The 18,468-nt window shown below is 44.1% G+C and overlaps 1 protein-coding gene across 1 annotated transcript in view; it reads right to left on the minus strand.

Annotated features, from left to right (window-relative positions):
* Cfap206 (cilia and flagella associated protein 206) overlaps positions 1 to 7,139 on the minus strand; it is a 38,786-nt gene extending 31,647 nt beyond the window's left edge. The window contains exons 1-5 of the mRNA XM_021642690.2: positions 7,001 to 7,139; positions 6,288 to 6,400; positions 5,618 to 5,701; positions 4,621 to 4,711; positions 2,409 to 2,597 (exon numbers count right to left, since the gene is read on the minus strand). Coding sequence (XP_021498365.1) covers positions 2,409 to 2,597; positions 4,621 to 4,711; positions 5,618 to 5,701; positions 6,288 to 6,395 — 472 coding nt within the window. The 5' untranslated portion in view covers positions 6,396 to 6,400; positions 7,001 to 7,139. The remainder of the gene's footprint in view (positions 1 to 2,408; positions 2,598 to 4,620; positions 4,712 to 5,617; positions 5,702 to 6,287; positions 6,401 to 7,000) is intronic.
* Positions 7,140 to 18,468: the final 11,329 nt, after the last annotated feature.

Genomic DNA, 18,468 nt, shown 5'->3' on the forward strand with positions numbered 1-18,468 from the left:
TGAATAAAAAAATTTGTATTTTAAAGTAATTGAAAAATATAACAGGAAGGCTGGATACCTTGCCTAGTCCTCCATTATATCTTGGTTTTGGTTTTCCGGGGGAAGGAAGCCTCATGTAATTGGGCTGGCATCAAACTAAGTATGTAGCTCAGGCTGGTCTTGAACTCCTGATTCTCCTGTATCCCACATCCCAAGTGCTGGCGATTACAGACAGGCACCACTACACCCAGCTCTATCCCCATTTTAAAGTATTAGCAGGACGTGTTTCCTGAGAATACAAAGATTGCTTCTTTCAATACCCTAGCCAGACACTGGGCTCAATGCCTTTCCCCCTGTATGGAGCACTCCTGTCCAGCAGTTCCGGTCATCCCACGAGCCTAGTGCCCTTAACAATACTGCTAATGTTCCACTTGAGAGTGGAGCAGGTCACCGGGCATGCACAGTCTCCAAGAAAATCAAACCATCTCACCACCTAGAAGCTGTTTGGAGATCCCAATTGAAACACAGTGTAACCAGTATCTTAGGGTTATTCTGAGATTTATTTTTATTTATGTGTTGTGTGTGTTGTGTGTGTGTGTGTGTGTGTGTGTGTGTGTGTTCCAGTGCCCTGGAGGCCAGAAGAGGTGTTAGAGCCCCTGTAACTAGTTTTTGAGTGGCCTGACATGGATGATAGGAATTGAACTCAGGTCCTCTGGAAGAGCAGCAAACATTCTTAAACACTGAGCCATCTCCACAGCCTATGAAGGTTTTTGTTCGTTTGCTTGCTTGCTTGTTTTAGGAAAAAAACAGTTTTTAAATTTATTTTTATCCACTTTACATACTGGTTATAGCCCCATTCCTCCTCCCCTCCCAGTCCCATCCTCTCTTCCTCCCCCAACCCCCTCACCTATTCCTCAGAAAAGGGGAGCTTCCTTTCTAATCCAGCCCAGCTCATCAAGTTGCATCAGAACTAAACCTGTCTTCTTCCTCTGTGGCCTGGCAAGGCAGTCCTGCCAGGAGAAAGTGATCAAAAAGCTGGCAAGTGAGTTGTGTCCCGTGCAGTCCCCACTCCCCTTACTAGAAGACCCCCACATGAGGCCTAAGCGGCCCATCTGAAACATCATTATAGGAGGCCTAGGTCCAGTTCATACATGCTCTTTGGTTGATGCTTCAGTCTCAGCAAGCCTCTCTGGGCCCTGGTTAGTTGGCTCTGTTGGTCTTCTTGTGGAGCTTCTGTCATCTCCAGGTCCTTTTCTATTTCCTCCCACTTTTCCACAAGATGCCCTTCTTATCCCCCAATGTTTGGCTGTGAGTCTCAGCATCTGTTTTGAGGTGCTGCTGGGTAGTCTCTCAGAGGACAACTCTGACAGGCTCCTGTGTGCAGGCTTAGCCAAGTATCGTTCATAGTGACAGGGGTTGGCTCTGTCCCAGAGGGTGAGTCTTTGGTTGAGCCAGGCATTGGGTGGACATTCCCTCAATCTCTGCTCCATCTATTCTATCTTTCCCTGAACATTTCGTAGGCAGGGTAAATTTTGGGTTGAAGTTTTTGTGGGTGGGTTGGTGTTCCTCTTCCTCTCTAGGAGACTGGTCTAGTTAGAGGGTATATAATGGTTTTTTTTTTTTTAATTTGCTTTTTAAAAATTATTGTCATCATCTTCGTCATAATTTAGCCCAGGAACGGGTTTCGTCATGACATTTTCAGATTGTATACTGTACTTTATCATCGTTACCTACCCCCAGTAACTCCTCTGCTTCTCCTCTCCATTCCTGATGCTCCCAATATAGGCCCCATTCTGCTTTCAGTTCACGCATATGGCATGTTGACTCCCTTAGGAGGGAAAACGTGAACCATTCTGTTCTCCTGTTTCCCTCTCTTGTTCTCCTCCCCTGCCTACTCCCCTCCCTCCTTATAGTCCTTCCTTTTACTTTCAAGTCATTCACACACATTTGAATATGTCTAGGAATCAGGGTAAGTCTGAACATGTTACATGTGCTGATTTTCTTTCTGATAGAAGGGAAATTCCAGTCTTTCCTGTATTTTATAAAATGCAATGGCAGGAACTAAGGAGATGGCCCGGTGGGTAAAATGCTTGCCACAGAAGAGTGAGGACCAGAATCTGTGTCCCCAGGACTCACACAAGCCATACAAGCAGGTGCAGCAGCCATTCCTGTACCATTTCAGCATTACAAAGGAGATTCCTGAAGCAAGGTCTTTTGAGTGGCCACACTGAAAGGGAGGGTTGTGGGTTCAGTGAGGGCCCTGCCTTAGGAAGATGCTCAGTGTCAACCTGTGGCCTCAGCATATACAGGCACACAAGAGGACACACCCCATCCACACAAAGGCACAAGCACACACGCACAAACCACACACGAAAATACAGTGGGCGTACAGGTTCACTTATGGAATGGAAGTCACTTTTGTTTTTTACCTGTTGCCTCTCTGACAATCTTGATGTCTGTGGGGGACCCGAGCCCAGATCGCAGTAGCACATAGCTCACAATCTTTCTGTAGAGGCTTTCCAGTTCTTCTCTAGTGCATGCTCTGTTGTCAGTTATTTCTCTGCAAACAGCTCCTAGTCTGGACTCTAGGACCCGGTGATGTTCTTCAAGAAAGTCCTCTAAAATGAGAAAATAACAGTATTTCTCATCTTGGATACTTAGAATTCTCCTCAGATAAGGACTTGAGAAAAATTGGTTTGTGGTGGCACTCTTAAGAAAACAAAAGCCCTTGACATCCGACTTCCAATGCTGAGAATGAGCCTCAGTGAGCTAAATCCCTAAACCCTGACTTCTGGAGGTATAGTGTTGAGAAAAAAACAAAACAAAAAACAAACAACAAACAGTGGCCAACAAGAAACCTAAATACAGAAACCCAGTAGGGAACATTATCACAGCAATTTCAAGAGAGTATTCTGTTAGAACACATATGTAAACACACATAAATATATAAACGCATATAGTAGAATGTGAAATAGGTAGCCTATGTATTCTTCTTATAGTACACGTATTTCCACCCTAGGTAAATGTCCTCTGAATAGTATTACTGATAGTGCAGTATTGCATTGTCTTAGTAAAGGTTTCTTATAAACACCATCACCAAAAGCAACTTGGGGAGAAGAAAGTTGAGTCAGCCTACACTTCGACATCAGTCTATCGCCGAGGGAAGTCGGCAAGAACCAAGAAGCAAGGGCTGAGCAAAGGGCATGGTGGAGTGTTGCTTACAGGATCACCCCGACCCCTGGGTTTGCTCAGCCCACCGGTGGTACTGTCTACACTGGACCAGGCTCTCCCACATTAATCGTTAACCAAGAAAACACCCCACAGACTTGCCTACAGGCCAACACGATGGAGTCATTTTCTCACATGACATTCCCTCTCCTCTCCAGTGACCCTAGCTTATGTTAAGCTGGCAAAAAGAAAAACAAGCAAGGAAGCAAGCAATCAAAAACAAAAAAACTAGCCAGCAAATGTGTAAAGATTGTATCTTTTTTTTTCTTCCTGTGTCAAGCTGTGGCTGGTTTATTCTGGTTTACTACCAGCATAATTCTTATAATTTAGTAAGATATTTCAATCAAAATTCAACAATACAACATTCATAGCTACAACTTCACCACAAGAGCAACTGAGAACTTTTACAAACTGAGAAAAATAGAATTAAGTTTTTTTTTTAATTTCATGGTTATTTTTTGCTTTGGAACTTTATTGTTATTAAGCAAAAAATATGGAATATATTACATATTAGCATGACTGAACACCTACTGCATAAAAAGTAAAGTCAACAGATGGTTAATTATGATTGCATTATAAAAAATAGTTCATCTCCCTCCATTTCCAACATGTCTTTGATGTAGACCTTAAATATAAATATAAAATATAAATAGTAAATATAATTAAATGCATTCTAAACTTAAATTTTCCACATTACTTCACTCTGGAGTAGTTACATAGTTTAAATATTATGAGATAATACTTGAAACCAAGAATAAGAAGGCCTAAAAATTAAGAATTTTAACTCCAGTGGTTTAGTTCCTAGTTTTTAAAAATCAGTGCCATAAACATTAAAAATAGGGCATATAGTTTCAAACTGACTTTAGCTTCCATCCCATCAGCTGGCATTTTTTCTCATTGGGATTTCCAGCACTATTGTATTCTTAAATATGGTGGTGCTTACTTAAAGGCTTGGTACCCAGCCCATACTATCACGAGGATACGACAGATCCTCAAGGAGGTGGGATCAAGTGGAAGGTGTTTGGGTCCCTGGAGATATACCCTCTGGGACCCCCTGCCTCATCTTCCCTTTTGCATCCCAGTCATGAGGTAACTGACTCTCCTGAGACCCACATTCCTGCCAAAATGTGCCTCCATGGGCCCAACAGCCACAGGGCCAGCAAAGCAGGTGCTGAAACCTCTAAAGCTGGACCCAAACAGACTTTTTTTGTGTAAAGTGCTTGTCACAGGCATTTCGAGAATAATTACAGAAGTCTACCTAACAGATCAAACATGGAAAATATCAAAAGCCCGACAAAAATTCATCTCATTAAACAATTAAGGCTATTATCAACCAAATTAAAACTTTCTTGCCTAAAATGCAATATTTTAAAATATACTTTTAATATGTTTGAAAAATAGGTATTATCTTACCTCGACTTGTGTAATTCATATCAAAGTAGACCTGCATCTTAATGGTGTCCAGGGATGGATTTTTATTGTCCAATAGCCGAGCCACACAAAGCTAGAAGAGAACATCGCTTCTAATACATTTTTCCTGAAAAAACCCAAGGGGTTGTTTTGTTTGTTTGTTTCTGTTTAAAGTTTTGAGAGGTCTCATGTAGCCCAGGCTGGCCTTACATAGCCCAGGCTATGTCCTCACTATGTAACCCACCTGTCCATTGTTCAGATTACCACACCTGGCTTTATGCAGTGAATACATGCAGGATGTTGGACATACATGTTGGACATGCAGGATGTCCAACACAGGGCTTTCTTCATGCCAGGCAAGCAGTCTACCTCCTGAGGTATGCTCTCCTAGGTTATTTTCAAGAAGAAAAGAAAACAGGCAGAGCATGATGCTACACTCCTGTAAAGCCAGCATCTCAACACTCAGAAAACAGAGGCCGGAGGACTCACGAGCGTTTTAGGTCAGCCAGAACTATAAACTAGATCTCAGGGAGAGAGACAGAGGCTGGGAGGCTGTAGCAGACAGCATTGCCCCGACCCCTATGCCCGCACCTGCCCCACTCACACAGAACCACAGGTTTGCGTTATCTGCCTGAGGGCCACTTACTATCTCCTTTTGGACAGTAAGTACACACCTATGCCAAGGGTTCAGAGAACTCCTATTTTTAGGTAGAAAGTGACAACTGATACAACAGGGACAACTATTTTGCCCTTTGTCTTTCCCCTTCTTCCATCAGGGGGCACGACAATTACTCTGTGACACGAGGAAAGCCAAGGATGAGGTCCGAGAAGCCAGGATCAACCTAGGTATTGGGTTCTATTAGAAAATAACCCTTCACTTATTTACAGCACCATTTTGTGTTTCTTTATAACATTGCTGGAGACAATGATGGATCACACACATATTGTTTTTAAAACTAAAAATAAGTAATCCCAACTGTGAGGACTGTCAAACCATCACCTTAACCAGTTTCTGCACGTCGCTCTTCATGAGAGCCCTGTCCATGTTAAAGCCATTGCTGGGATCCAGGACAACCGCCTTCACCTACAAATAGAGCACACCCGGTCATTCCAGTTCATATCTCGAAATTAATTCATCTCCATGTGTTAACCGGCTTCCCTGATGCTCAGCTAGTTGTCTTATCACCCACATTAACGCTCTCATTAGCGGCTGGAGACAGAAATCAATGGACATAGAACTTGAGTATGGGCTAGGAAACTGCACAGCGCAGAGGCTGAAAGCAACGGTTGTGGTTTTAAAGCAGGAGACTGGCATAGCTCACGTTTTCATTGTGTGTTGTTAACCAAAGCGAGAACACAGACACCGAAGCAAGGAGTGACTCTGTCAGCGTGCATCTGAACAAAAAGGCCTGTTAAAGCTGCACAGCCTCACATGAAGCTCTCGCTTCACAGGCTGTTAGTCCCTGCAAACCTGCAGCATGCTGCACACACCTCGAGAAGATGCCTTTCTCTAAGCCATCTGATGACCTCGGTATGTTCTAACTAAAGCAGCATCAGGAAAGCTCTCAAGAATTGTAAAGGAAAAACAAACAAACAAACAAACAAACAACTAGCTATCACATTTAAAAAAATTTTGGTAACACAACGACTTGAAAAATTAATCATCTTACCATAAAAGCGACCACCGTTTCGGAAGCAATCTCTCCGTGGGCTGCGCATTCTTGCCCTATTTCTCGTATAATATTTTTTATAACACTTTCTGCTTGAGTGGGAGGCATTGTGGCTAAATAAAGCAATAGTTTCCTTTTAGTAATTTCATTTACGTATTTTTCCTCTTTAGATTCCAGTGTCAGTCTGTAATACCCATAATGTCTGCCGAATTATTGCTATTTAATTATGATACAGTTCCCCTCTTTTTTTTTTTTTTCATTTTAAGTGCCTGTTAATGACAGACAGTAACTGGAATCCTCCCCCCCCCATATTTAAGTGGTGTCACCATCAAAAATATATATCGTGATGTTTAAAAAAAAATAGCTAGGAATGGTGGCATGCGTGTTTGATCCCAGCATTCGGGGAGCAGATGCAGGCCGAGTTTGAGACTAGCCTGGTCTACATAGTGAGACCCTGTCTCAAAAACAAAATACAAATGAATGAATGAATGAGTAAACAGAAGTTGGGCAGAATTGGGGGGGGGGAGTCCCCGCAAAGGCAGCAAGAATACAGCTCATAAAAGAAAGTGCTTATCAAACGTTCACTAGCGGACCTTTCACAACTGTACTTTCCTAACTAAGAAAATGTTCTCCTGCCGGGGGAACAGCGAGGCTGAGCCCGCTCCTCCCCGCGCGCTTGCGCAGGTTCCTGCCCGCCCTCCCAGGTCGGTTACCGACTCCGGCACCAGCCCCGCAGCTTTCCCAGGCCGGTCTCCGCGCCGGTACGCCTGCGGTTTAAGGGTCCCGAGTGCCCACGGCGCTGGCCTTGGTCCTAAGGCCCGCGGGGCCGCAGAGCCCAAGCGGTAGACGCGTAACCATGGAGACAGAAGGGGACGCCTGAAGTTGTGGGCGGGGCCCGGCCGTGGGCGTGGGGCCGGGGCGGGGTGGGGCAGGGCTGGCCCCTGGGGCGGAGCCTTGGAACCAGGGCCTCCTTCTCGGTCCCCCCGGAGACACCAGAGGTGCTTCCGCTGGCACCTCCGCTCTAAGACACCCAGCATGGGTTCTCAAACAAATGTTGGACGGACAGACGGTGCTCGCGTTAACTTGCTAGCGTGGAAACACGGCAAACGCGTCAGCTGAAGAGACCGAGAAAGCCTAAGGTTCTTGGAGTTATCAGTGTTGAGAGTTTTTTCAAAGAAATGCTTTCGTGCTCTCGTTTTCAAAGGAAGTCTGTATCCGGGTGTTCCAAAATGCCGTGATAAAACTGTTCATTCAGAAAGTATATTCATGCCAGGTGCGGGGATACAGGCCAGCAGTCCCAGCCCTTATGATGCTAAGGTAAGAAAACGCAGCGAGTTAAGACCCCACGCTGCACAGTGAGACTCCGCCTCTACTGCCCAGAAGTTGCAAGAAAGGAAATCTACGCTTTTGGAATTGGGGATAATAACCTTTGTTTGTTTTGAGATAGGGTCGCGCTCTGTAGTCTTGGATGACGTGTAGACCAGGCTGGTCTTGAATTCTACTTACCTCAGCCTCCCGAACGCTGGTTGTGTGCCACCGTGTCGGCTCAATGATGGTGTTTTTGATTCTTAAAAATGTTTGTTGCAGAACTGGAAATGTGGCTCAGAGGTTAAGAGCACTGACTGCATTTACAGAGGGCTGAGTGTGATTGCCAGCACCCACATGGCAGCTCACAACTGTCTGTAACTCCAGTTCCAGGGAAGCCAACTCCTTTTGGCCTCTGCCGGTGCCAGGCACGTGGGTGGTCCACAGACATACCCAGGCAAAACACCAGTACCACACGATAAAATAATAATAAATTTTAGAAGTTTTCAATGTTTGTTGGGTGAGCCTAATGCACTTTTTAAAACACTATTATCTTTAGTTATTTATTGGGCGCACTCATGAGACTACAGGCCTGTGACAGGAGTCCGTTCTCCCTTGACACGTGGGAAGAACACATTTAGTTAGTTTTCCTTTCCAGGTAACAGTTTATCACTGAGGGAAGAGCAGAACTCAAGGCAGGAACCTGGAGCAGAAGCCATGGAGGAACACTGCTTACTGGTTTGCTCACTGGCTCATGCTTAGCTAGCTTTCTTTTTTATTAATCAATCAATCAATCAATCAATCAATCAATCGATTGATTAATGTGTGTGCATGTATCTGGCAGGTGCCTATGGAGGTCAGAAGAGGCCATCAGATCCTCTGGCTACGTAACCTCGGGCACTTATTTGTAAGCCTTTTGCCGTGGATACTTTGATCTGAATTATTAGCTTCATGGCTGAGTATCAAAGTGCTCTTCATAGCTGAACAGTCTCTCCATCCCCATAACTATCGATCTTACGTCGCCCCACCCCCATCCCAGGGATGGTGCCACTCACAGTGGGCTGTGCCCTCAGTCATCAATCAAGACTTCTTACAGACAAGCCCGGGGACAGTCTGATTGAGCAATCCCTCAACAGAAGGTTCCTTTTTCTTGGTGAATCTGGATTGTGTCAAGTTGACAATGAAACCAGGCAGACCATGAGCATTATTTTGAAGGGATAAAAGCTAGGACTGAACAAACATTAAAAACAGAGCATCAAACAAAGTTCTGTTTAATTTTGCTGAGGGTCTTTTCTTTCCTTTGTTTTGGGGGGGAGGGGGAGAGAGATGGGATCTTGCTGTGTTACAGGATGATCTCCATTTACCATCTTCTGTCTCGGCCTCCACATGCTGGAAATGAAGGTGTGCACCATCTCAGCCACCAGGACTCTATTTGCACGTATGTGTGCGATGGGCATGTGGCAGGTTTAGATGCAAAGCGTGCATGTGGAGGCCGGAGGGTGATGTTCGGTCTCCTCCTTTCTTCTGGGTCCACCTAATACCCTGAGGTAGAGCTCTCAGTAAACCAGCACACCACCACACCCGCCTGCTTTTTCAAGTGTGTTCTGGGGATCCTCAAGTCCGTGGCTAACACATTTGCAGCTCCTGCTGCTGCTGGTGGCAGCTTAGGGCTTTCTTGATTGCTTCTTTTTTTTTTTTTTTCCCATCCTTTCTGTCTTTCTTCTTTCTCTTTTCAGTGCTAGGGATCAAACCAAGGACCCCACAGATGATAAGTGAGTGCTATATCACAAAGCTGAATTGATCCCTGGGTTTTTCTCTGCCTGAGATAGAAACACCTAACTGGTTCCAGCTGAGGCCACTCAACCTCCAGCCAAGACAAACATGTCTGGTGCATGTCATTTTAAGCTGCTAGGTTTGGGGATGGTTTAGTAAAGCCTTTGAGTAGTCGTTGATATGTAAATGATCTAAATTTTTGTTCAGAAACAGATAGTCGGTGGGGCATGCTGGCCCAAGGCTGTGATCCCAGCATGGAGGAAACCAAGGGAGGAGGCTGAGAGCTTCACAGAAAACTCCTGCCACAAATATGTCCTACTTCTGCTGTGAGAAGTGAATGTGATAGTGCTTGGTGCAGTGTCTGGAAATAAAATATTGGGCTGGATGCTATTGTCATCACTGTTGCAACTGATTGGACCTCTAGTCTGTGCGGCACTGATTTTTCCTGGTTCTAATATGACACCAATTTATAAAGAAACATGGAGGAGCTAAAACAGATTGAGAGAAGGGTAAGAAGAAGTTCATCAGGAAAAATGAGAAGGAATTGTATATATTTGTTCTGCAAAAAAAAAAGCAGTAAAACTATTCTTTTTGTTAGAAAAGACTGGGGACTTAATATTTGCTTCAGAAGACCAGATTGGAAATCTACATATGTTGAGCAATTTAACTTAAAAGCTTAAAAGAGAATAAATAAGGCTGACAACATTTTCAATAAACACTATCCTATTGGGGTTGTTTTTTTAGATTATTTGAAATACAACTTTATTCTGATTCTAAATGAAAAGAATGGGAATGACAGCAATGAAGAAGAGTTCACCACTGTGAACTGTGATGCGATTGGAGCTGTCTTATCTTTGAAATTCAGGAAGGAAACAACTCTGTTCCAAACAGCTAAATTTGCAAGTCCAAAAACAATGAAAGTGTGTTCTAACTGCCACATTCCCTCCGGAGAGCGTTCTCCTCCTCAGCGTCCCAATGAAGCACACAATCTGCTAGCTAAGGTGGCACACGCTGCAGCTCTGAATAATACTCAGATCTGTAGTTTGCCCACCTATCTAAATTCATATGTAGCTCATTGTTGTCTTATGGAACAGGCCCTCAGTCCATAGCCCAGGCTAGCCTGTAAATCACTGTGTGGTCCAGCTGGCTTCACACTCATGGCAATCCTCCTGCTTCCGCTTCATGAATGTTGACATTGTAGGTATGAGCTACCACTTCCCACTGTCTCTCTGTCCCTGTCTCTCTCTCACACACACACAGGGTTTTGTGTAGAAAAAAATTTCGTTGTGTTTGGCTAAATACTCATATGACAGAGTATGCTCTATTTTATATAAAGGATAATTTCCAACTGCTTTCTAAAGTGGCTGTATCAGTTTGCATTCCCACTATTCAGGCTGTCTGTGGTAGTGCATGTCTGTTCTGTACTCCAAGGCAGAGTCCGGAGGATTGCCATTTTAAAGCCATCATCAACTATATAGACAACCTGTCAAAAACTTTTTAAAAGTAACCTTGTGTCTCTTCTGTGACATTTCCTGTGTATTTGTGATTTAGAATGAGGCTTATGGTCCTTCTGACTTAATTTCTATGAGGGTGGAGTAATGTTTGTGCATCTTCCCACTTTTCATTGTTTGCTCCTTTGTTAGAGACACTACATTCTATCTGTATGCTCCATTCTGGACCCGATTCTTCAATTGTTCCATTTGTCTATTCTTTACGTAATATACTGCCATGGCTACGATAGCTTGGAAGTAAGTCTTAAAGCCACGGAATATCAGCCTTCTGTTTTATTTATTCTTTTGTTATAATTTACTTATTTTTATTTTATGTGCATTGGTGTTTTGCTGGCATATGTGTCTGCGAGAGTGTCAAATCTCAGTTGTTGTTATAAAGAGAATCCTCGATGTTTGATTTTACCAATGAAGACTCAGGAGCCAGATGTTGGAATGAAAATTTGCTAGCTCAGAAAGGCAGATAAAGCACCCAGCTGACCTTCCTATTCAGCTCACATCCCAGAAGGAAAACGTCTTCCTATTCAGCTCCAAAAGCCAAAAGCCAAAAGCCCAAGGCTGAAAGCTTTCCAGATGAGCTGACAGCCCAGGAGCCAAAGAGCCAAAGAGCCAAAAAGCCAGAGTCATGAGCCAAAGAGCTGAAGAGCTCTTTCTTCTTCTCCACGCTGTCATAAATACTCCCCAACTAAAAAATCCCTCCTTTCTATTTAATCCCCGTCAGCTGGTTTCTTAATCTACTTTGATAAAGTTAACCTAGAGTTAAATTTATTAAATCCTGTGTACAGAAAGCTCTTGGATTATAAAGGTGTGTGCTAGGGCTGGGACACACCATAATCATCTGTTTACAATAAACAGAAAGTTCTTGAATTAAAGGTGTGTGCTAGGGCCCAAGCACACCAAACAAAAAACAGGTTTTTACAGTTCTCGATCTTTGGGTTCACAATGGGTTCAAATATCCTGCAACACTCAGTAGTATCTTTTTCTCTCAGGGAGCCTTTATGAAAGACTATATATAACAAGCTCAGTAACTACCACCCAGATGCATCAAGCGAAACCCTAACTGCAGAAGACACTTTTGCAGATGTATGTGGGGAAAAAATTCTAAGATGGGAAGTTTATCCCATGCGCCCTAAATGCTAGCACCAAAATCCTTGTAAACACAGAGAAGAGAGAAAGGTAAGGGCTGTGTGGAGAGAGAGAAGGGCAGTAACAACCCAGGAGTGCAGCCTCTCTCAGAAGCTGGAGAAGGTAGAGGGCAGACGTGCTTCTGGAGCCCAAGGAAGTCTGGGAAGCCTGGCTCTGCCGACTCTTGCCTGCAGACTTGGAGACCCACAGCTGTGGGGAGCGAACAGATTTCTCCTGGTGCTTTCACTCCCCAGTTTGTGTTAGTTTGTTAAAGTAAAACTTTCCTAAACAGCATCTGCTCATTCTGAAAGTTAAATATTCTGAAAAGGTTTGTAAGTGAAGCGAGAGTGAAGTGCTGAGTTTGACTTAACAGTCTTACTGGCTGTGGTTTTGGGAAATGACTAATGTTCTGTGAGCCTCTGTCTCATACATCTATATAAGAGGATCCACAAGCCACATGGCTCTCTTTAAAATATTTTCTGTGTGTGCATGTGTGCTTGTCTGTATACATGCGTGAGCTAGAATGCATGTGTGCATGTGTGTGTGTGTGTGTACCATGATGTGGGTATGAAAGTCAGAAAACACCTTATTAGAATCAGTTCTCTTTCACCTGGACTGAAGATATCAAACTCAGGCTACCAGCTTCAGTATTATGTGCCGAGCCTCTTTCCTGACCCTGGTTCTTGTGGTGTTTACATTACTTAACATATAGAAAGCTCAGGAGAGAGCATGAAAAACATTAGCCTTCAAGACCTGTTCCTGGTTATGTAGCAGAGACATCTCATAGGAAGAGGCAGGCAGTGGTGCAGCGGAGGGGTGCATCTCTCTGGAGGAAAGGATGCGAGTAGAGTTGCATGGGGCGGTGGGAGACAAAGGCCACGTGACCTTTCACTACAGTCTAGTTTGTTTATATGAGCACTTTTCTTTCCTCCTAAAGAAGAGGTATGGCTTCAGCCATTGCTTAGAGGGATTTATATTTTCCAAAAAGTTAAAGGTTCAGAACAGGGAAAAGAGCGAGGGGAGAGTAGAGTATGGGAAGCCGGGTCAGCAACCCCTCGGGTCTCCATTGTTGTTGCGGCAGATTCCACAGTCGTCCTGGCAGGGGGCAGTGTTGATGAGGGAAGGCTCCAGGTTCCGTTTCTCCCATCAGTCTCTTCTCCCGTAAACGTGCAACTGAACGAGCTGTGTGCGCTGTGCAGAAAGCTTTTAGAGTTCTGACCACGCCCCTGGTATGAGGCTGCTCAGCCTCTTCTGTGTGGAACTCCAAAGCGTGGCTGAAGGATTTGATGGCCATAGTGATTTGAACGAGAATGGCCCGGATAGGCCGATCTATTTGAATGTTTGGTCCCTGGTTAGTGGTACTGTTTGGGGAAAGATTAGGAGTTCTGAGCCTGTTGGAGGAAGTGTGTCATGGGTGGACTTTGAGATGACAAAAGCTCACGACATTTTAGTCTCGCACACCCTCTGTGTGCCGGTTGCTTGCAGACCAAGATGTGAGCTCTCACTGCCCCTCCAGAGCCACGCCAGCCCTACCTGCCTCGTGCCATGCGTGATGATCCTGGCTCACCTTTGGAAACTTTATGAAAATCTTCAATTAAATGCTTTGCTTTATGAGTTGCCTTAGTCATGGTGTCTCCCCAAAGCACTAGAACAGGAGTGGGCAATTCCTTCAAGGTGGGGTTAGAGAAAAGAGGGCAAGACTGGCTTAGAGAGACAGGAGAAATGGGAGTCCAGGTAGCCTTTCTGGTTTCTTTATTTAGTCAAAGCATAAAAGGAGAATTTTGAATCATAGAGGGAGTCCAAGTCAGGTCTCAGTCCTATTATTTTTAGTTTGCACTGGCCCAACTTTGTGGGCTTGCCTCAGAAGGGGACAGCACAAATAGGCATGGGAGAGTGGGAGGGAATCATGAAGCTGTTAGGCCCAGCAAGAGCCTAAATATAAGAAGGTATGAAGAGAACCCAGGAAACTAATCATCCATCGATGCAAAATCCCAAGAGGTTCATTTTGACCATTGAGCAATGGGGTCACCCCTGCTGGTCAGCAAGGAGTGGCACCGGAAGACAAAGAGCTTAGGTTTTTAAAAGACAAGGCTCAGGGAATTCTAGGGGTTGCCTTCTTGGCAATTCATGATTGGATGAGGTATTTAACTTTTAAAATAATTGGTTGGTTTTGGACACCCTTAGGTCTGGTCAGCCCTGTTGTAAATATCTGATCTTCAAGTCAGTTTGGAATTTCCTGCCATATGAGATATAGCCACAATTAAAGGTGGGAGAATGATTAACTCATCCCGTGTCTGTTCTGAGGAGTGGGGGTTACAGGCTTTGGATCAAAGGTCAGGAGAAGGATTGGGGCCATTTGGCCCAGTTTCCAAACAAAGTTCATCTCACAGGCACCAGCCGGTGATTTTCTCTCCATTTAGTAGAGATCTCTGCTTGTTCTCTTCCTTATCTCTGCCCTCACAGATGGCTAATGTCAGGAACTTTTATATTCCTCGGCTGTCTGGAGAAGCACTAAGAGGCTTTAATTAACATGGGCCTAAAACTTGAAAATATAAGTTATAAGGCAATTAAAGAAACAGGTTACAAAGTTAGTCTGATTCTTTCAAAGCAAACTATCTGGAAGTGGCCTGGAATTTCAGAAGATCCACTCAACAGAGAAAATAGCGCCTCTCTACCAGCAGGAAGTAGGAAGCTCTAGTGATTAGGATTCTGCTCTGCAGAGTTCCAAATCAAGGGATGGTGGCATGGAGGGATGTCACGGCTGATACTAAACTGTTCCCTGATGCTGGCATCCTGAAGATCTAAGGTCATGTGTTGGGTGTTGTTGAAACTGAAGGGCATTCTGTGAGAGATTCAAGGTGAACAAGGACACCCAAAGACGTGACTTGCACTGATATATAAAGGATCAGAGAACTACCGTAAGTGTAGCCCCTAAGAATCAACAAGTTCCTTCCTGCTGGGTGCCTATCACCTCCCCTGCCAGTGTGAAAAACTCTTTCTGTGTCTAGCTTTTCTGTGTTCTAGAGAAGAGGCTGGTTCCAACAGCTTCTTAAATGGCATTATAATCAAGAAAGGCTAATGATGCCAGACTCAGTGGCACACAATTCTTGGCAGCTAGCCACTTAGACAGCCGAAAAGATGTTCACCATAGGCCATAGTATGGTATGATCTTCTTGTGGAATGTGTACAATTTACCCTTGTGCATTCAAATGCTGATTTCTGTACCCCACTATCTGGTTTCAATCCGGACATGGCATTGTAGTGTTTATTCTGAGCATCACCTGTCTCAAGTTTGTGTAAATATGCCACCATTTGTTCTCTGCATTGTCAATAAAATAACCAGCAAATGCTGAGCAATGGAGAGAATAGAATGGGACAGCCTGGTCCGGAGGGGAGGAGAAGGAAGCAAGTGGGAGGAGTTGGGAGAGAAGAGATCAGCAGGAGAGGCTTGGAGCCATGAGGAGAGATGAACCGGACTTAAAATATGACTAAAAGCAAGTATAATGTGGGAAATCTGAATGGGAGGAAACTATGTGGGCTTGGAGGTTTAGGATGGAGTAACTATTGCCCAGCCTTGTGCTCTAGGTTAATTAAATAAATCCTAGTCTCTGTGTGGTGATTTGGGTATACAGATGGTTTAGGAATAACCACTGTTTACCCTAAAAGATAAATTAATAATAAATATTAATAATCAACAACAAATTGCGTATGTGTAAAGGAGCCGCCTGGCAGCATACCCCTCCCCCATTTAGTGTGCCACTAAATACAATTCTGTAAATCAGAGAATTTTGAGGAATTCAAGAAGCTCACATTAAATACTTTTAGAGAGAAGTAGCCCACAGTGTTCCATGTCTTCTGCAAGTCAGAAGGTATTCATTAGCACGGACCCTCCATTGCTATTATGGTCAAAGGGAGTCCTGGCACGCTAGGATTCAATGTATGATCAGCTGTAATAAGTCCCCTCCCCTTGTCTCCTCAGCAGTTTTGGTAAAGCCATCTCTACTGGAACTTGCCTTTGTCTATCCCAGTCCTCCCATGAGATCTCCCCTGCTGGACCTCTAGCCGGCTCTGCCCTTGAGCCGTTGCTTTCTTGGCACTTTCTCAGACATTGCTGCATTGTGAAGACATGTCCAGGTAGCAAGCTCTGCCCATACAACAGCACTCTCAGGAGAATCTCAACTGTCTAACTCCTTTAATTCTGCCTAAGCCTTTTGAGGTAGTAGCTACTGCTTTGCGAAAGAGGACACTGAAGCTTGGGGGAATGTTAAACGCCCTAGGTGGTTCAGGCCAGGAGCAGCGAGGTCTGCACTTGCGCCCTGGCCACAGCCCCTTCCAGCTTGCTTTCAGCAGCCAGCAGACAAGGCCAGGCTGCAGAGCTCTTCTGTTGTTCCCACAGTAGCCTGCCTAGAGTGAGGAACACGAGGCTCCCGCTTCCGCTCCCGCTCCAGCTTACTAACATTTCAGGAAGTCAGAAGACACAATAAAGAAGTATTCCCCTATTAACCAAGCTGACTAAGACAAACATGTTTGTGAGATACTGTAACGGTCAGAGAAAACATGCTAAATTTATAAATAGTTATAAGCAGTTGTTTCAGACAGGTGCTGTTAAGCATGTTTTTAACCTATAGGTTTAAAAACTGAAGCAGAGAGATGAGGTGATTTTGCCTGAGGTCACACAGCCTGTGGCTAACCTATGTATCATCATTCACACACTGGGTCAGAGAATCTGTTTACAAGTACTTAGAAATTATGGAGAATATATTGTGTGGAAGATGGCTTCTCCCTGAAAGCCAAGACTCGGTCTTAGAGGATGTGTGCTGGAGGAGACTCTCACAGCGAATCCCCATCACTCCCCGCCCGGCATGACTGCAGAGCAATCTGATCTAGGCAATGTCTCCGCTAAGGTGTGTCTAAGCTCTGCAAAGTTGGCTAGTTAGTCAAGGCTAACTGACAATCGCTGCCTTGAGGGATGCCTCTCCTTTCTGGTAGCTGCTTTAGGCATGAGGACTGCTCTCAAGTCCTATTCATGGTTGTGTCTTCTCCAAACTCATATGAATTCATGTTAAAGCTTTGTCACTGGCAGGGTGCCGTTAGGCAGTGAGGCCCCCGAAAGGCTACCTGATCTAAAGTGGCCATCCCTAAACGTGTGCCTATAGGCAACATTAGAAGAGGTCATGAACTTGAGAGGAAGTGGGGGGGGCAGACACAGGAATTTGAGAGGAGAAGAAGGTGGTAGAAATGATGGAAATGCAGCACTCATGTATAAAATTCTAACCATATTTAAAAGGTAAATGTCGAACGTTAGTTTTTAGTGGGGAGGGCTTAGGGAAGTCCCATAGGATCTGTGCTTTTTTTCACTTAATTTAGGGAATCCTGGCATCATTGGCCCAGAGCATGTTGAGTCCCAGGCGTCAGAGAGCAGGTCAATGTGCTCATCTACTCCTGGGTGCTTAGCAACCTGTGATGTCATCACTGTATCTACGGGTGTGCGCCCTTAGCTGCACACCGGATGTAAAGAACTGGCCCATCGCTGCTCTCTGTCTCTTTGCTTCAGCTTCTCAGCCCTTCCCTCCTCTCTGACTTTCTCTTCTACGCTCTCCCACTGTCTCTCACTATCTCTCTGCTTTTCTCTCCCCACCCCTGTAAGATAAATCTCTTCTTCCCAGATCTGTTGTTTGTGGCAGTTTATTTATATTATTATACAAGGGTCAAGAAAACTCTAAATTCCTAACTTCTATGGCTAATTTTCTTCCACAACAAGAAAAAATATAAATGAGTCCTCTGAATTATTTATATTCAAGGCCCAAAATTTAAGATTTGTTTTAATATATTTGATGAAAATTGAAGTTTTTATTGACCAGTCATCTCTCTCCTGCAGGTTACAGCGTGCAACATACCCTGCCCTTATTTCAACTTAACAGATGTGAGTGTGCTTACAGGTCTGGTTCAGAAGTGTGTTTTGGCTTCCTCTAAACACCATTTTCCCTTCCTGATTAGTTTGTCTCCTTAGAAGTGATGCTTACAGAACTTTGGAATTTGCTTTTGAATATTTCAGTTTTCCATGAAAATGTTTTCAGCTCAGAAAAACAGAGGAAGAGAAGAGGGCAAAGATCAACAAGACCCAGCTTGAAAATGTGGTACAAAATTCATTACTTTGAAAAGGACAAAAAAAAAAAAAATCTGGGCATGGTAGTACTATCCCTGTAATCCCAGCACGCAGGAGGCAGAGGCAGGCAGATCTCTGTGAGATTGAGGCCAGCCTATTTATTCTACAAGGCAATTCCAGGACAGCCAAGGCTGCACAGAGAAATACTGCCTTGAAAAACCAATAATAATAAGAAGAAGACAAAAGAGAAAAAGATAAGAAAAGGAAAAACAACCATAAATCTATAACTTTTATAATTTAAAAAAAGGCAACTGAAAATTCTTACAGCCGAAAAATACTCTGAACAAATATCAACAAATGGTTG

The sequence above is a fragment of the Meriones unguiculatus genome, chromosome 20 (genome assembly GCF_030254825.1).
Source record: "Meriones unguiculatus strain TT.TT164.6M chromosome 20, Bangor_MerUng_6.1, whole genome shotgun sequence".
Classification (NCBI taxonomy): domain Eukaryota; kingdom Metazoa; phylum Chordata; class Mammalia; order Rodentia; family Muridae; genus Meriones; species Meriones unguiculatus.